General features: G+C 51.6%; 1 protein-coding gene across 1 annotated transcript in view; it reads right to left on the bottom strand.

Moving 5' to 3' along the window:
- Positions 1-5,789, bottom strand: part of npas3 (neuronal PAS domain protein 3) — a 148,463-nt gene extending 142,674 nt beyond the window's left edge. The window contains exon 1 of the mRNA XM_028395966.1: positions 5,602-5,789. Within this exon, the coding sequence (XP_028251767.1) occupies positions 5,602-5,789 (188 nt within the window). The remainder of the gene's footprint in view (positions 1-5,601) is intronic.
- Positions 5,790-15,897: the final 10,108 nt, after the last annotated feature.

Here is a 15,897-nt window from a genome sequence, read left to right as displayed (position 1 = left end):
TCTACGTCACCATCAGTGATGTCATCACTGAGGACGATCTCAGGAGGCCAGGGTCTGATTTTGGAGTGAACTGCCCCTTTACCACATCTCAGCTGCTGCTGCTACCAGGACAGAAACCAGCCTGTCCATGCCTCCAAACAGGAGCCTCCATGTCTGAATGTTGATCTTATTTTTATTTCTCAGCATTTCATCAATACAATCTGCTGGAATCAGTTTATAAATCCCTCACTGAATGTACACACACACACACACACACACACACACACACACACACACACAGGGTCTGTCTTTGGGCAATCAGGCAGGTGTTGCCACCCGCCTGCCTCCTCTGGGGCAGCAAACCAAGCCCTCCTGCGGGGCTTTAAGAGCCTCTCATCCAGCCTGTGGATGGGTTTGATTCATCCTAGCAGTTGTCCGCCGTCGAGAGCCAATCAGCTCGATGAGTGATTCCGCCGTCGCTCACACTGTGGCTCCTCTCTGCAGAGCCCTTCCTCCCTCTCTCTCTCTCCTCCTTTCGTGCACTCTCACAATTTTATTATCTCACACCGCCAGTGTGTGGAGTTCAGGCAGACCACTGCAGTTTCTGCGGTGTCCACTAGAGGGTGGTTCCCACAGAGCTCAGCGTTCTTTAGAATCAGGAGAGTGAGCGCTTTGATTTATCTCAACTTCGTAGGTAGGTTACGCAGAGACGATGGACGCAGTGACATGTGTCCATCACAGATCTGAGCTGACTAACACGTGTGACTTCACAAGGTCATGTGACCTGGGAAAGAAAGCTGATCCTATCCCACAGCGTCCACAAGCCAGGTGTAAGCAGGTTTTTGTCTGAAGCTTTGACCCCGCCCTCCTCACTGTGGACGTTATCGTGGACACTCGAGGATGCCATCAGCTGAGCATTAAAATAAATATCCAGACTGTGTTCTTCCATTTCCTCTCCTTACAACGTGCCGCTTAACGTCCACCTGCCCTCCATCATCTCTCCATCACCAGCCGCCGCACTGTCCTGATAGTGGGAGCACTTGTGCAGTCGGCTATGAAGTCTGTCCTCCTCCTGCTCCTCTTCCTCTCTCGCGCTCTACCTGGAAATTAATTTGGTCTCCTCCAGATGCCTATCGGCGCTGAAATGCCCCCAGAAATAGATCCACAAGCAGCAGCTCAGCCCAAACACGGCGCTGCCTGCCGGGCGGAGGGGGAGGGGAGCAGGGAGGAGGTGGATGGATGAGCAGAGGGAGTCATGGATGCATCGCCTACAAATCTGTGCATTTTATTTTCTAAACAATCCGCCGGCTTTGAGATGGGTGTGCGTCGCTCTGCGCTGTTCGTCACAATCACACCTTTAATCACCTTTGCTCTGTCGGAGTGGGAGCTCCGGCAGGACCGGACTGCGTGGTGCATTCAAGGACAAACAAACTAAACTGTAGCTGCTCTCCACACCACAAAGAAACGCTGGGTTTGGGTTGTACTTTTCACTGCGCCTGGTCATGTGACCCTTTCAGCAGGATTATCGTTTACTGCGCTTTACTTTCATCACAAACCAACAAGAATCAGTACGACTCAGTGAACTCCAATGACCCACAGACAGTGAACGCATCATAAAATACACACCACGAGCAGCAAACGTTTTACAAAGCAAACACTGTCTGAAGAATTTGTCCTGTTCAAAGCACGTCAGCCGTTTCCTGCAGAAGCAGAAGAATCCGGCTGAACTGTAAAATCAGCCACTTTCCCTCCGAGCGCCTCGGCAGGTTAGCAGAAAGGCCGCGCTAACATCAGATAAGTCGTCTGCTCGACTGACTCGACAGCGTGAGTGCGGCTTCCTCCCGTCAGGTCGGAGCTTCCCGCCTCTGAGGTTCAGGACAAATTAAAGGCTGAAGACGAGTCAGTGGACGGCAGCAAAGTGTGATTCCAGCTCTATACATCTGACCTCTGACCTCTCCGCCTGCTTTCTGCTCTTTAACAGCACACATATGCAAATAACCGGCTGTTGATCTGCTGCTCGGCTCTGACCCGATACCTCCACTCCGTCATAGCAGGCTGAATGCTGCACACACACTACCAGCAGGCAGAGTGTGTGTGCAGCATCACTGTTATTCAGACAGAAATCAGCTGCAGGAAGCTGCAGGTCAGACAGAGACTCTGAGTGTTGGTCATGTGACTGCTGCTCAGTGACTCCATCATGGCGTCCTGCTGAGGAGGACAGGACTTTACTATTAGTAAATAGTTTAACTCTTTATTCCTGGAGGACTCTGACGTGTGGAATAAAGAGGTCTGATCAAATATTTTAAGCTCAGATTTTGAAGCGTACATGATGCGTTCAATGACTATCAGGATGATTGTGGTTTATTTCTGTCTAAGAGAACTAACACTCCACGCTGCACTCTTAAAAACACATTTTACAGCCGTGCTTCTGCTGAAACCAGCTCAAACAAATAGATTTTTTTTTAAATATTAAAACATGAAAACATGAAATAATATTTACACAACTCTTCAGTGACCAACAATATCATTTCCACAGCCATTTCTTTCCTTTAAATACACAAAGAGAAAGAAACATGCTGCGGTGAATTACAACTGATCAGACACACACACACACACCTGAGTGAAACACCTACAGAACGACTGTAGTTACATACATGAAAACCAGGAGCAGACACCGGACCTGCACAGCTCACTGTGACACCGTCTCAGTGATTTCTATTAATACACTATGTTTTTCCTGTTTTTCTGTGAGAACCTGAACGTGACAGCGTGGCCTCAGGGGGCAGCTGCAGGTCTGATGGGGACTGAATCATGTGTGTGAAGGTGGATTCTTCTGGCACAGGGAGACTCAAACACAGCTGAGGGTTTAAACACACCGAGAGGCTCGAAAAGCTCCAACCTGTCAGACGTCCGCTCGGTGTGTACACACTCTGGGACCACGTCAGACACAACTCAACAATCCAAACACTGGGAACAGATGCTGGAACCCGTCCTGCTGTGCAGATCAACAGGTGAACACACTCCACCACAGCAGCAGCCACACCTTCCACAGCCCGAGCCGCACCTCCAGAGGTCACAGCCAGGTGTGACCTGCACCGGTGACGCCCCTCCACATCCAAACTTCCTGTTGACACACACAGGTCCATCCACGGATGCTTTCCTCCAGGCACGAGCACACACACACACACCTGGCTCTCTTGTCAACACACTGCATGGCTTCCCATCATGCACACGCAAGAGGAGTCATCTGCTTCCACGCCGACCTGTTACCTCACACACACACACACACACACGTTCCTCAGAATAAAACGCAAAGCGACGCGGAACAGCCGGCGAGCCGCGCGGGCTGCCGCTCGCGTGCAGCTGTAAACATGCAGCAGTGAGGAGTGTGTGTGTCTGTGTGTGTGCAGCCCCGTTACCGTTCTCTCCGTGTCGGGTCCTGCTGGATGCTCGGCTTGGTGGGCGCCATCTTCCTGCAACAATTATGTGATTTCTTACTTTCTGGTCTTCGCTCCGTGTCGCTGCTCCGCTCTATGTGGACGCGGAGCCGCGGCGGTGCGCTGCGCCCCGACAGCAATGCGTCATGGTCGGTGTGTTAAGACAAAGCCATGTCCCCGTGTGTGCGTGTGTGTGCGGTTTGTGTGTGCGTGCCGTGCGTCTTGTCTCTCTTTCCGCCGCCTCTCAGGCGCGTGCAAACAACGGGCGGTGGAGGAGGCAGCGACGGGGCTGCAGCAGCAGAGGCATGCCGAGCGGCGTGAGGGGGAACCCGGGGTGGATGCCTCTCAGCGTGCCGCTGTCTCTTCCTCTCCCGCCTGCCTCGGATCTTTGCGCCACAGATGGATTTCCTGCCTGCGCTCCGGAAAGAAGAAAAAACAGCGAAACAGGCGCGTCCGATCTTTACATTCTCGCCGCCGCTGCAGCGCCTACATCCGCGTCAGAGTCCCCGCGGCGGAGCGTCGCTCGGCGGAGCATTTCTCCTCCTCCGGCTGCTGCTGCTGAAAAAAAGGGACACCACACATCTCCGCTATTTTCTCCAGCCCGGCGCAACAACGCCGCTCAGATGCAGTTGGAGTCAGTTTGCGCTCGTGTGTGTGCGTGTGTACGTGCATGTGTGTGTTGTGTATTATTTATTTCCCCTCTCTTCCTAATTTAACCATCAAAACACACACAGAGAACCCCCCCCCCCCAAAAAAAAAAACAATAAAATAAAATAAAATATTTGTCACAGAAAATGTCATGTTGTATTATTATTATTATTATTATTATTATTATTATTATTAAAGGACTCTTTATTGTCAGCGCCTCCTGTTTCGTCCTGACTTTTCCCGCACCTCTTCCTCCTCCTCCTCCTCCTCCTCCTGCTTCCTCCACATTCGTCACATTTCTTTTTTTTGGGATGTATAATTCATCGGACCCTGGTCGGTGTGCCGTGTGATTAACCTGCAGGCTGCAGCCCTGGGAGCTGAAAAGCCTCCTCCTCCACCGATGACCTGTCAAGGTCAAAGGCATGCTGGGTATTCTCCACACAGACGCGGGGTTACCGGCGCTGCTGTGGGAGGAAGAACGGCGCGTGCCTTGTCATGTCTCAGAATTTACATTTATTTATCGGCACAGACAGGAAGTGCCGTGGTCACATGACAGCCCGAGAGGTCGCCGGAGCCGTCACTGAGGCGGCAGAACCTGCCGGAGGCTTCCGGCGCACGGCTGCCGCTCCGCCGCGCTGCTTACTGGGAGCAGTCAAACGGAGGCGACGTGGATAATGGAGCGTGATGTATAAACACATTAGCTCCCAGCTGTTTGTTGGGGAAACAGAGCAGAGGGCTCCGCAGACGGGCCTCCGTCAGGCCCGAGCCTCCGTCAGGCCCGAGCCGGGGGCGGGGGGCTCACTGGAGTCCCGATGGGCCCACAGGAGCCGGATCACGACACTCCAGCAGGTTTTGCCTCTGAAGAACGATCTGCGTCTAATCCTCGCCTCTCACACACGGACACACACACACACCACCCCTCCAACCACCCCCACATTTTAAATAACAATGCTGCCTCCTGTTTGTGGCTTCAGACGCTCAGAGAGGCCCCGCTGTGATTTATGTCCCACACACACTGCTACACTCCACAATATGGGGAGTTTTGGGGGTAACAAGGCCAGTGTGTGTGTGTGTGTGTGTGTGTGAGAGAGAGAGAGAGAGAGAGAGAGAGAGAGAGAGTGTGTGTGTTAGGGGTGTTCTGCCCCCCCATGGCTCCAGATGATTAGAAAAAAACAACCCTACTGAGAAAGTGAGAAAAACCAGGAGGATGGATGAAGTGAAGGCGCCGCGGCTTCACAGAAAACACTCCACACACTCTCCTGTGTTTAAATCACTTCACCCGTGTTTCCACTGAGATCAACCGGTTCCTCCCTCTGTGTGCTCCTTCATCACCTCCTCTGACAAACTTCAGATCCACTAAAGTCCCCCCTAAGACACATTTTTGGACCTTGGTCCGTGAAGCTCTGAGCGGATCAGTCTGATGCATCCTGAGCAGACAGTGTCCACTGAGACAGAGACGCCCAGAACATTTTCCTACAACACTTTGTACATTTATTTGAACGCCACAGGTCGTTTCACGCACACACACACGGCATACCTCTGCTGGTAGGCGGTGATTCCCTGCACGCTCTGCGGGGTCCCGTTCGTGGCGCCCGGTACCGGCACAGGCACCCGGCCCACCGAGGGTCCGGTCACCATCCCGCCGCCTCCTCCGCCTCCAGCCCCGGCTCCTCCGGCCGCCGAGGCCGTCACCTGCACGCTGAAATCCGGGAAGATCCTGATCATGGTCCCGGTCGACTCCGATGCGCTCCGCGTCTCTACTTCAGCCTCCTGCTCCTCGGCGCAGTCACCGATCACTGGGATCAATAGCGGTATTGATAAAACAACGAGATATCAACAAGAGGCTCTTTGGACTGGTTTCTTCTTCTTCTCTAGCCTTCGGACGGAACTCTCAGGAGGATCCGGACCATGGTCCCGGTGCGCCGGTGTGTCACTGAGTGGATCAACAGCAGCTCTGTCTGACTTTAGTCTTCTTCTTCTTCGTCTATCCTTCAGAGATAACCCCCTCGCGGCTCCGGATCATGGTCCCCGTGACTCTGGTGCGCGCGGTCCCTCTCCTTCTCAGCGATCAATGGGATCGATGGAGGCGCGGATCTGAGAGGTGATTATTTCACCGATCACAGACCGAGGGGCAGCCGCGTCCGTCGCGCGGGAGCTCCGGACTCTCACGCCGCCGGCTGCTCGCCCTCCGAGAAAGGCATGCCGTCCCCGGCTCTGCTCCGCCTGGTGTCTGCCGTGGGTGTCTGCGTGGGAACAGCGGACCTGGAGGAGAGCAGGCAGTCAGTCAGCGCGCGGCTCTGAGCAGCACGAGCTCGGCAATGACATTGGTGTGATACGGTGAAACAGCAGCAGCGCCAAAGTGTGTGTGTCGGTATGTCGGCGAGCGCCTGCGTGTGTGTGCGCGCTGTCCGCCGCTCTCTCTACACACACACTCTCAGAGAGAGGGAGAGAGAGAGAGAGAGAGGGAGAGAGAGAGGGAGAGGGAGGCTGAATGATAGCGCTGTTTGTTCAGCAGGAGCGCATTTCCTCCACAATCACAGCAGACCGGACTCTCCCTCTGAGCCAGCGCGCATTAAACACACCATTTAAGGGGCGAACATTCATCTCATCCCCGCACAGCTCGCACCGCGCTCCGCTGAAAGTCTTTAAAAACTCACCGACGGAGCTGAAACGCTTCAAACTCTGAAGAAGAGGAGACCCGGCGCAGATCCCTCCGTGCGTAAAGCGCTCGTTCTGACGCACCAAAGTGTCTCATTTAAGTCAGGTGTGGTGACAGAGGCACTGACAGAACCACAGGTTTAACCTCATGAGGTGTGTGTGTGAGAGAGAGAGAGAGAGAGAGAGGGAGAGAGAGGGAGAGAGAGAGAGAGAGGGACGATGGGGGAGCGGGTTTTGTGCCAAAAAGACGCAGGAAGTGTGTAAACAGCCTCTGATAGGGTGAGGAGTGTTTGGTAACGTGTTCATCATGAGGGGTGCGTGTGTGTGTGTGTGTGTGTGTGTGTGTGTGTGAGAGAGAGAGAGGTACCTCCGCACTCTCGTGCTGCTCTGCTCTCCTCTCTCCGCTCACTGAGCTCCGTGTGTGATCAGACTCCAGAATAAAGTCGTATTCACAAACACTCCCACTCAGCCTGTCTCCTCCCCTCCCTCCTCCCTCCTCCCTCTCTCTCTCTCACACACACTCCCTTCAGTATAATAACACCTGTAAACTTCATGCCTGTCCATTATAACAGCTTTAACTTCTTATTAAATTAAAGCTGAAAAAGTCACATGTATGTTCATGCATGTCTCAGTGATGCTAACCCCCCACTGTAGCTAACTTACACCTAGCTGGCTAATTCTAGCTCAGTGGCTCAATAACCACTCTGAACAGAGAATCAGCTAGCCTGCTAAATGACTTCACTGATGAACATGATCCATATATCAGCTGTATTTATGCTGTATTAGCCAGGCTGATGTCTGACTCTTAGTAATGTAACATTTAAAGATGCACCGAACATATTTGGCTGAATATTGGATAAAAAGCCAGTCGGCCTCGGTTTTGTGAGTTAAAAACAAGGCCGAGTAGTGACGCAATCACGCAATGAAGTGACGCTGTGACCTGGTGCAAATGAACATGTCGGCGGTGTGGAGGAGAGCGATAACAGAATTGCACTTTGCAATGAACATTCAGCCAAATTATCTAGAGGGGGTTCCTCCGCACGGAGCTTAAGGACTACTACATTGTGTCACGTAAAAGCCAGCATGAGCATGAGAGAGAGAGACGGCTGCAGCAGCTAAATGGAAGCTAATCACAGGACGCCCCCTCCGTCCGTGTCTGACGTCTTTGCAAAGGACAGTGCCAAAGCAAACAGACTCACAAAGAAGGTAATGGAGTACAGTACATGGCTTTGGATGATCAAACGTTTAGTGTTGTGGAGCACATAGAGCCCCGTTACACAATACCTAGCAGATGGTATTTGTCGGATGTGTGCTTACCGGAGATGTATGACTGTGTTGCAACTCGCGTCCATGAGCACTTGGTTCAATGATGCTCATCTCAGCTTCACGACATAGAGCTTGGTGTCAGCCCCACAGCATGCTGAGTTTAACTGCAGTGGGTCGACGTGGATTTCAAGTTACAAAGATCAGAGGATCTGCACTGTTTTATTTTTTGAAAAGAAAGAATATTGTCAGAATATTAAATAAAACTCTACTTTCTTTAAAAAAACGTGGCTAAAAATGTATTCTAGACTATTTATGCAATATTAAAAAAATAATGGAAAACTTTGATTTCCGGTATTCGGCCAAACTTAAAATTTATCATTTGGCTTCGGCCACAAATATTCACTTTGGTGCATCCCGTAACATAAGCTTCACCTCACAGGAAGCTGATGACAGGTCGAAAGAAACAACAGCACCACCTTCAGGACAGTGGTTTTCTCCCAAAATCTACACAATGCTCCTTTAAATGTAGAGTCACTGAAGACGGTCTAGCATGTAGCAGCTAGTGACCTTTGTCCTCCTTGTGTAGGCTGTAAATGTTTGTATTTTTGGCTCCGCCCTCTGAGGACACCCGTCTGCCTCTGAGACACGTTTGCAGAACTAAAACTCTCATTTGCATCCTGACATTTCCAACGCAGGGCATCGAACCCCTGACTCCAGCAGCTTTACTGCCCTCCTCCTCCTTATTGAGCTGTGCAGGACACATTTTCAATATCTCACCCTCTTCTGGACCCGCAGAAACCCCTGCAGGGCCCCCACAGGGACCTCCAGCCTCACTTTGAGAGCCTCTAATAACCTACAGTTCTTGTCTGTCCTGCGAAACAAAGCATTGCACTAATAAAACGTCCCAATTGAGCTGATTAAATACCAATAAAAACACACCGCTCGCCACTCTGCCAGCCTGCAGTCTAAATTGGATCGCAGCTCTAACCAGCAGCTCCTAATGAAAACCACCACTGCAGCCCAGCTCGCTCACCCGCCACACACTCCACCTCTGTGTGTGTGTGTGTGTGTGTGTGTGTAATGAAATCAAATGAATTGGACTGGAGGTTTCAGGGGAGACATGCTGGACCCCCTTATAGAATTAAGCCTGGGCAGTGTGTGTGTGTGTGTGTGTGTGTGTCACTGCTCCAACCACATGACCACCAACTCCTAATGTGTGTGTGTACATTACTTGACATGATATGCATTAGCCTCTGCAGCAGGTTTGTGTGTGTATTCGCTGCATTAGTGAGCTGTGACCAGGTAAAGTACAGCAGACAGAATCAGGACAGCCAACCTGCTGTTATCCCTCAGGACACACACACACACACACACACACACACACACACACACACACACACACACACACACACACACACACACACACACACACACACACACACACACACACACACAGACAGACAGACAAACACACACAGTCACACACACACCGGCAGCAGCAAAACAACAACACACCGTGCTCCTGTCGTGGTGCGTTCAGGCGTTCTGTATAGAGCCTTCACCATTTTAAAGTGCTGTCTGAATGTGTAGTGAGTATTATAGACCCCATAAAAGGCCCTCAGTGTATCCCACAATGCATCATGAGAAGCAGTGTCCATCCGATGGCCACTAAATATAGAACCATCAACCAACATGCGTTCGTTCTATAGGAAAGCTAGAAAGAACAGTCACTGGAACACTTGGAGGCGGATCCTCTTCCTTTCCTCCCTCCTTCCTTCCTTCCTTCCTTCCTTCCTTTCCTCCTTCCTTCCTTCCTTCCTTCCTTCCTTTCCTCCCTCCTTCCTTCCTTCCTTCCTTCCTTCCTTCCTTCCTTTCCTCCCTCCTTCCTTTCCTCCCTCCCTCCTTCCTTCCTTCCTTCCTTCCCATAATTCAGCTTCAGTGTAAACATCAGATTTTATACTGCAGCCCTGACTCTTTGCCGGCCAGCCTGAACACTCTTTGAAGCTCAGAATCTCTGGAGTCTCCCTCTCTCTGACACAATCAGCTGTCATCAGTTCTTCCTGACTTGCTGTAAAACACAACAACAGTTAATAATTCCTGTCATGTCTGTGTGAATCTGTTCTGCTGGCAGCCTGTCATCTCTGCAGACGTGCAGTCCTTTCTAAGCCCACCGTCAGTCCATTAAACATCACACGTCTCCTCTTCCTCATTTGCCGTTTGTTCCTCATGCTCTGTGAGAGATGACGGGATGTTTCTGTTCTGAGGAGGTGGTGATGGATGAACACGGAGCATCGCTGACATCATCGACTTCTCTTTGTGACCAACTAACCTGAGTCTCATGCAGCTAGCTCACCTGCTAACACAGGTGACACTGAGTGGATGGCAGCAGCTAATTCCTCCACATCTCTGAAGCTTAGCCAGCTAGCTGTAACGTAGCTAAAGCTCAGGTAAACAGTGTCATGGAAAGAGACAGAGACAGGTGGACAAGCGGCCAATCAGAGGAGCAGACAGCTGGTGACAGCCGCCTTCCCCGCCCGCTTAAAGTGACAGCTCACTCTCCCTCCGCTGTAAGCTCGCTAATAATGTCCCCGTCTGAGGACCGTCCCTCTGCCTGTGCTGATGGATGGGGTCAGGCTGCCATTCCCCCGACTGAGGTCAAAGGTCAAACTGGAGCCCGGGCTCTCCGCTCTGCCATCGTAATGGGAGCTGAAATATTAGTCCTAAACGCCTGCAGACGCCCCGCCGCCGCCGCACAGATGATGAATTAACTGCTATGAGGAATTACAGATGGAGCAGTTTGAAGACACACACGGGAAGTTTCCACACACACACACACACACACACACCTCCACATGCAAATGATGGATAATAGACATCACTGGCTTTAACTTTATCTGCTCCTACACACACACAGACAGACACACTTCCTTATATATGCTAATGATTGATGAAGGGCTCTGGCATCATCATTGCTTTTATTTATTCTGCCGTTCTCGCGCCTCTTGGCCTCTCGCCATCTCATATCAAATTGTTTTTTAAATGCATTTTGACGACTGATGTGAAAATGCAATCAGGCTCAAACTATGACTCCATATGAGGAACATGTACACACACACACACAGCAGGTCCTCATAACGCTTTAATGAAGCCACACTGCTGACGCTCACTGCTTCAAACTATTGATCGTTTGTATCGTTACTTTTACAGAAACAGTCCTTTAGGTCAGATCATTGTCATCGTCCTCCTCACAGAACCTCTAAAACATGATGCAAACATGAGAAAACACACACACTGGATGTGGATCGATCAATATATTTCAGTAATCAAGGTATTTATTTTTTAAACCTTTTTCAGACCAGCTGCCTTTAGTCTTAAACTGGTTATTTATCCACAGAGGAGCTCACGGTCAGTCAGCCCGCTGGACTCCCAGAGGCCGGGATGTTTACGGTTGCCTGGTAACAGCTGCTCCTGTTTGATTGGCTGATTTAAAGACTCCACCGGGACGCCAGCGACCCGCTGCAGGTTGACATCAGTGTGTGTGAACACCTGGTTCCACACACACACACACACACACACACACACACACACACACACACTCCGCGCCAAAGCAACATTCAACCACCAGCAGGCTACCAAAACAACATGGCGGCTCCCTACCTGCATTTCAGCTCCTCCTTCAGCTCCTCCGTCAGCCTCCGTCAGATGACGCGGAACAACACGGACCCAGTTTCAGTGAAAAACACCACAAAGAGTCCACTTCCGCCTCCGTACTCCCAGAAAACAGCTCCTTCTTCTCCTCCTGACTGCTCCTGGTTTTACCCGCCTGCTCTGATTCGCGCCGCGTCCCCTCACTTCCGGCCACATGGCGGCCACCTGCCGGCCTTCACTGAATCACAACACGCGCCTCCAGACCGCCAGGCGCCGACAGGTGCTGGAAGGCTGCTCCAACAGAAGCTCCAACAGAAGCTCCACCTGCCTCCTTCACAAACTTCCTGCTCCACCGGCATCCACCCTTCAAAATAAAAGCATCCGTCCTCCTCCTCCTCCTCCTTCTTCTTCTTCTTTTAGGAGTTTAGCTGGCGGTTGGCAACCAACTTAAGGTGCAGTTACCGCCACCTACCGGAGTGGAGTGTTAAATGCGACTAAACAATCCCGTGATTTTAAGTATATCATTAACCCTTTCCTTGCATCTCCTAACAGATGAATGTAAGTGCTTTCTTCTCTCAGGGCTGCCATTAACCCTTAATCTGACTGCGATAGGTGAAGGGTTAACGCCCTGACTGATGAGTTCATCAGGTGCAGTTCCTCTTTCAGACCTGTATGCTGTTATATGTTAAACCTTTATTTATTTAAGTTATACGCTGCTCTTTGTTCAGTGGACTGGGATTAATAAAGTTTCATTTTATTTGTCTCTCTGCTTGAATTTGATGTATACATTCTTTCCTTTACGTGACTTAAACTAATATGAACCGACACAGTTTGTTTCAGTTCTACATCAGTTCTACTTTTTAAAGTAAGGATGTTTTGTTTATCTTTTTATTTTACTAGTGAAACCATTGTTTACCTAATGGATGCCTTGTTAATATCGGTCCTCTGCAGCTCATGAGGACAGAATCAGACTGGTTTCTGCTTTATTTATTGGAACATGAAGGATCTTTCCACGCCGCCACATTCACATGTGTTTAAGACAGCCTGAGGAGGACCTGAGCCGCTCCTCTCTCCCGGGTGGATCCTCTGATTGTGGCGAACAAACGCTTGATGACTTTAGCGTATATTATATACGGTCCCTAATGTAGCGTCAGCTTATCAGTGAATCTGTTTCCAATCTGTGCTTCCATTTTCTGGACTGAAGTGCATTACAGAGCGGCTGATGATGAAGGGATGCTCTGCTCATCAGGGAGAATGAAGGAGGGATTGTGGAGGCTTTCCGCTGCGCTGCGAGAAGATCATTACAGCGTGGAGAGAGACTGGAGAAGGTGCTTCACTGTGTGTGTGTCTCATCTTCATTCAGCTCTCCACCCTGCAGCATTGTAGCTTTCATTCACAGCTGCTCTGATTGAATCTGCAGAAATGTTTCACAAAACCACCTGACTGAGCCTCTGAGCCACGCCGCCCAGGGCGCCGGCTGACAGGCGGCAGGACATTTGGAGCTCTCTGGAGGATCAGCTGACTGCTCGAGCCTCTGATGAGCTTCACAGCTTCAGAGTCCAGTCAGGAAGTGCTGTCAGTTCTGTCCAATCAGAGTCCAGTCAGGAAGTGCTGTCAGTTCTGTCCAATCAGAGTCCAGTCAGGAAGTGCTGTCAGTTCTGTCCAATCAGAGTCCAGTCAGGAAGTGCTGTCAGTTCTGTCCAATCAGAGTCCAGTCAGGAAGTGCTGTCAGTTCTGTCCAATCAGAGTCCAGTCAGGAAGTGCTGTCAGTTCTGTGTCAGTTGCTTCATGAAGACTTTTCTGCTTTGATCAGTTTGTTTCAGTCAAAGTGTCTTTATGCTCATATTGTCCTCACAGAGACACAACAGTCCTCTACACATGCTAGCTGCTACATGCTAGCTGCTGCATGCTAGCTGCTACATGCTAGCTGCTGCATGCTAGCTGTCAGCAGTGTTCTCTCTGTGATCTGATTGGTCAACAGCAGCTCCTTATGACAGGTGCTTCTTTGCACGCCGCCTCCTTCGTCCAGCTGTTTTGCTGATGTCCTCGTCTTTAAAGAGGCGTCACGTCCATGTCCACTGAGCACCCCCCCCCCCCCCCAGCAGCTGTGGACAGTACAGTTTTGACATTTAAAGCCTTTAGCTGGTCTGTGACTTCACGGCGAGGGAGGAGATCATTTGAGCGCTCTGTCCGTTTGATGTCTGCTAATCACATGTGATATTTTCGACAGAGAGCCGCTCGTCTCGTTAATTTGACCGTCGGTGCGCGGCGGCCTGATGGAGGGGCGGCTCCATCAGGCCGCTGCCTGCAGAGTAATTGCAGAGCCACCATGCTTCGATGCGCTCGACCTTTACGACCTTAAAAGCCATTTCCATTTTTCTGACCACAAAAAAAGAACATATCTTGTTAATTGCAAAAAGGCAAATATTCCCGTCCTCGCCGCTGTGATTCTCCTTTGAAGGCGAAGCGCTGAGAAGCATTTCCATTTTCATTCATCAGTGCTTATCAGTCATCGGAGGGCCCCTTCAGCCACAATCAGCGTCACCGCCGCCACAATGAGCAACTATCAACAATCGCAGGAAGCAATTTGCTCTAATGTGGAGCGCTGTGGTGCTTTAACCTGGAACACTGAGGCCCAGCACCACCACCATCCACCCACACAGGCTGTCCTCCACCCACAGACCCAGGAGCACCACCACCATCCACCCACACAGGCTGTCCTCCACCCACAGACCCAGGAGCACCACCACCATCCACCCACACAGGCTGTCCTCCACCCACAGACCCAGGAGCACCACCACCATCCACCCACACAGGCTGTCCTCCACCCACAGACCCAGGAGCACCACCACCATCCACCCACACAGGCTGTCCTCCACCCACAGACCCAGGAGCACCACCACCATCCACCCACACAGGCCGAGCAGGAGGAGGAGCACCACCACCATCCACCCACACAGGCTGTCCTCCACCCACAGACCCAGGAGCACCACCACCATCCACCCACACAGGCCGAGCAGGAGGAGGAGCACCACCACCATCCACCCACACAGGCTGTCCTCCACCCACAGACCCAGGAGCACCACCACCATCCACCCACACAGGCCGAGCAGGAGGAGGAGCACCACCACCATCCACCCACACAGGCTGTCCTCCACCCACAGACCCAGGAGCACCACCACCATCCACCCACACAGGCCGAGCAGGAGGAGGAGCACCACCACCATCCACCCACACAGGCTGTCCTCCACCCACAGACCCAGGAGCACCACCACCATCCACCCACACAGGCTGTCCTCCACCCACAGACCCAGGAGCAGCACCACCATCCACCCACACAGGCCGAGCAGGAGGAGGAGCACCACCACCATCCACCCACACAGGCTGTCCTCCACCCACAGAGCCAGGAGCACCACCACCATCCACCCACACAGGCTGTCCTCCACCCACAGACCCAGGAGCACCACCACCATCCACCCACACAGGCCGAGCAGGAGGAGGAGCACCACCACCATCCACCCACACAGGCTGTCCTCCACCCACAGACCGAGGAGGAGGAGGTCAGTGTCAGGACAACACCACCACCACCATCCACCCACAGACCGACTGTCCTCCTCCACCCACAGACCGGCTGTCCTCCTCCTCCACCCACAGCCTGTCCTCCACCTGCAGTGTTGTGTTCCCTGTGTTTACTCAGAGCTTCTGGGACATTCCAGTCAGGTGACACTTCAGTGTGTGTGGCGTGCGGCGTGTCACGCTCCCAATCACCACAGAGGCGTCATTAATGCTTCTCTATCTCCCACAGATCCATTCATTCACCTTTAATCAGACGCCGCGCGCTCACTCACCTGAACTCACGGAAAGTTTGCAGCGTGGCGGCGGAGAAGCAGCTGATTGGATACGATGATAAACACACGTTATTACAGAACGTTTGCTTCATCAGGCGGAGGTCAGTCAGTGAAACAGAGACGCTGCATGGAGAGGAGGAAGAGATGATGTTTACATCTGCTGAATGCAAAGGTGTAGGTCTGTGAGTGTCTCTGCAGCGACTGTCCTTCATGACGTCCTTCTGACTGGAACTTGCTCTGATGCTTTTGATTTCCTTTCAGGTCAGAATGGATACACTCACCTTCAGAGGAGCAGTGTGCAGAACTGATGACATCACTCATTTATATATAATAATGTAAATAATCCGGCGCTGGTTGATCCTCTGAGGCAGTAGGAGGCGCTACTGAGTCTGACAGAGACCACAGAACGACAG

This window comes from Parambassis ranga, chromosome 22, assembly GCF_900634625.1.
Source record: "Parambassis ranga chromosome 22, fParRan2.1, whole genome shotgun sequence".
Taxonomy (NCBI): domain Eukaryota; kingdom Metazoa; phylum Chordata; class Actinopteri; family Ambassidae; genus Parambassis; species Parambassis ranga.
This window is presented reverse-complemented; position numbering and strand designations above follow the sequence as displayed.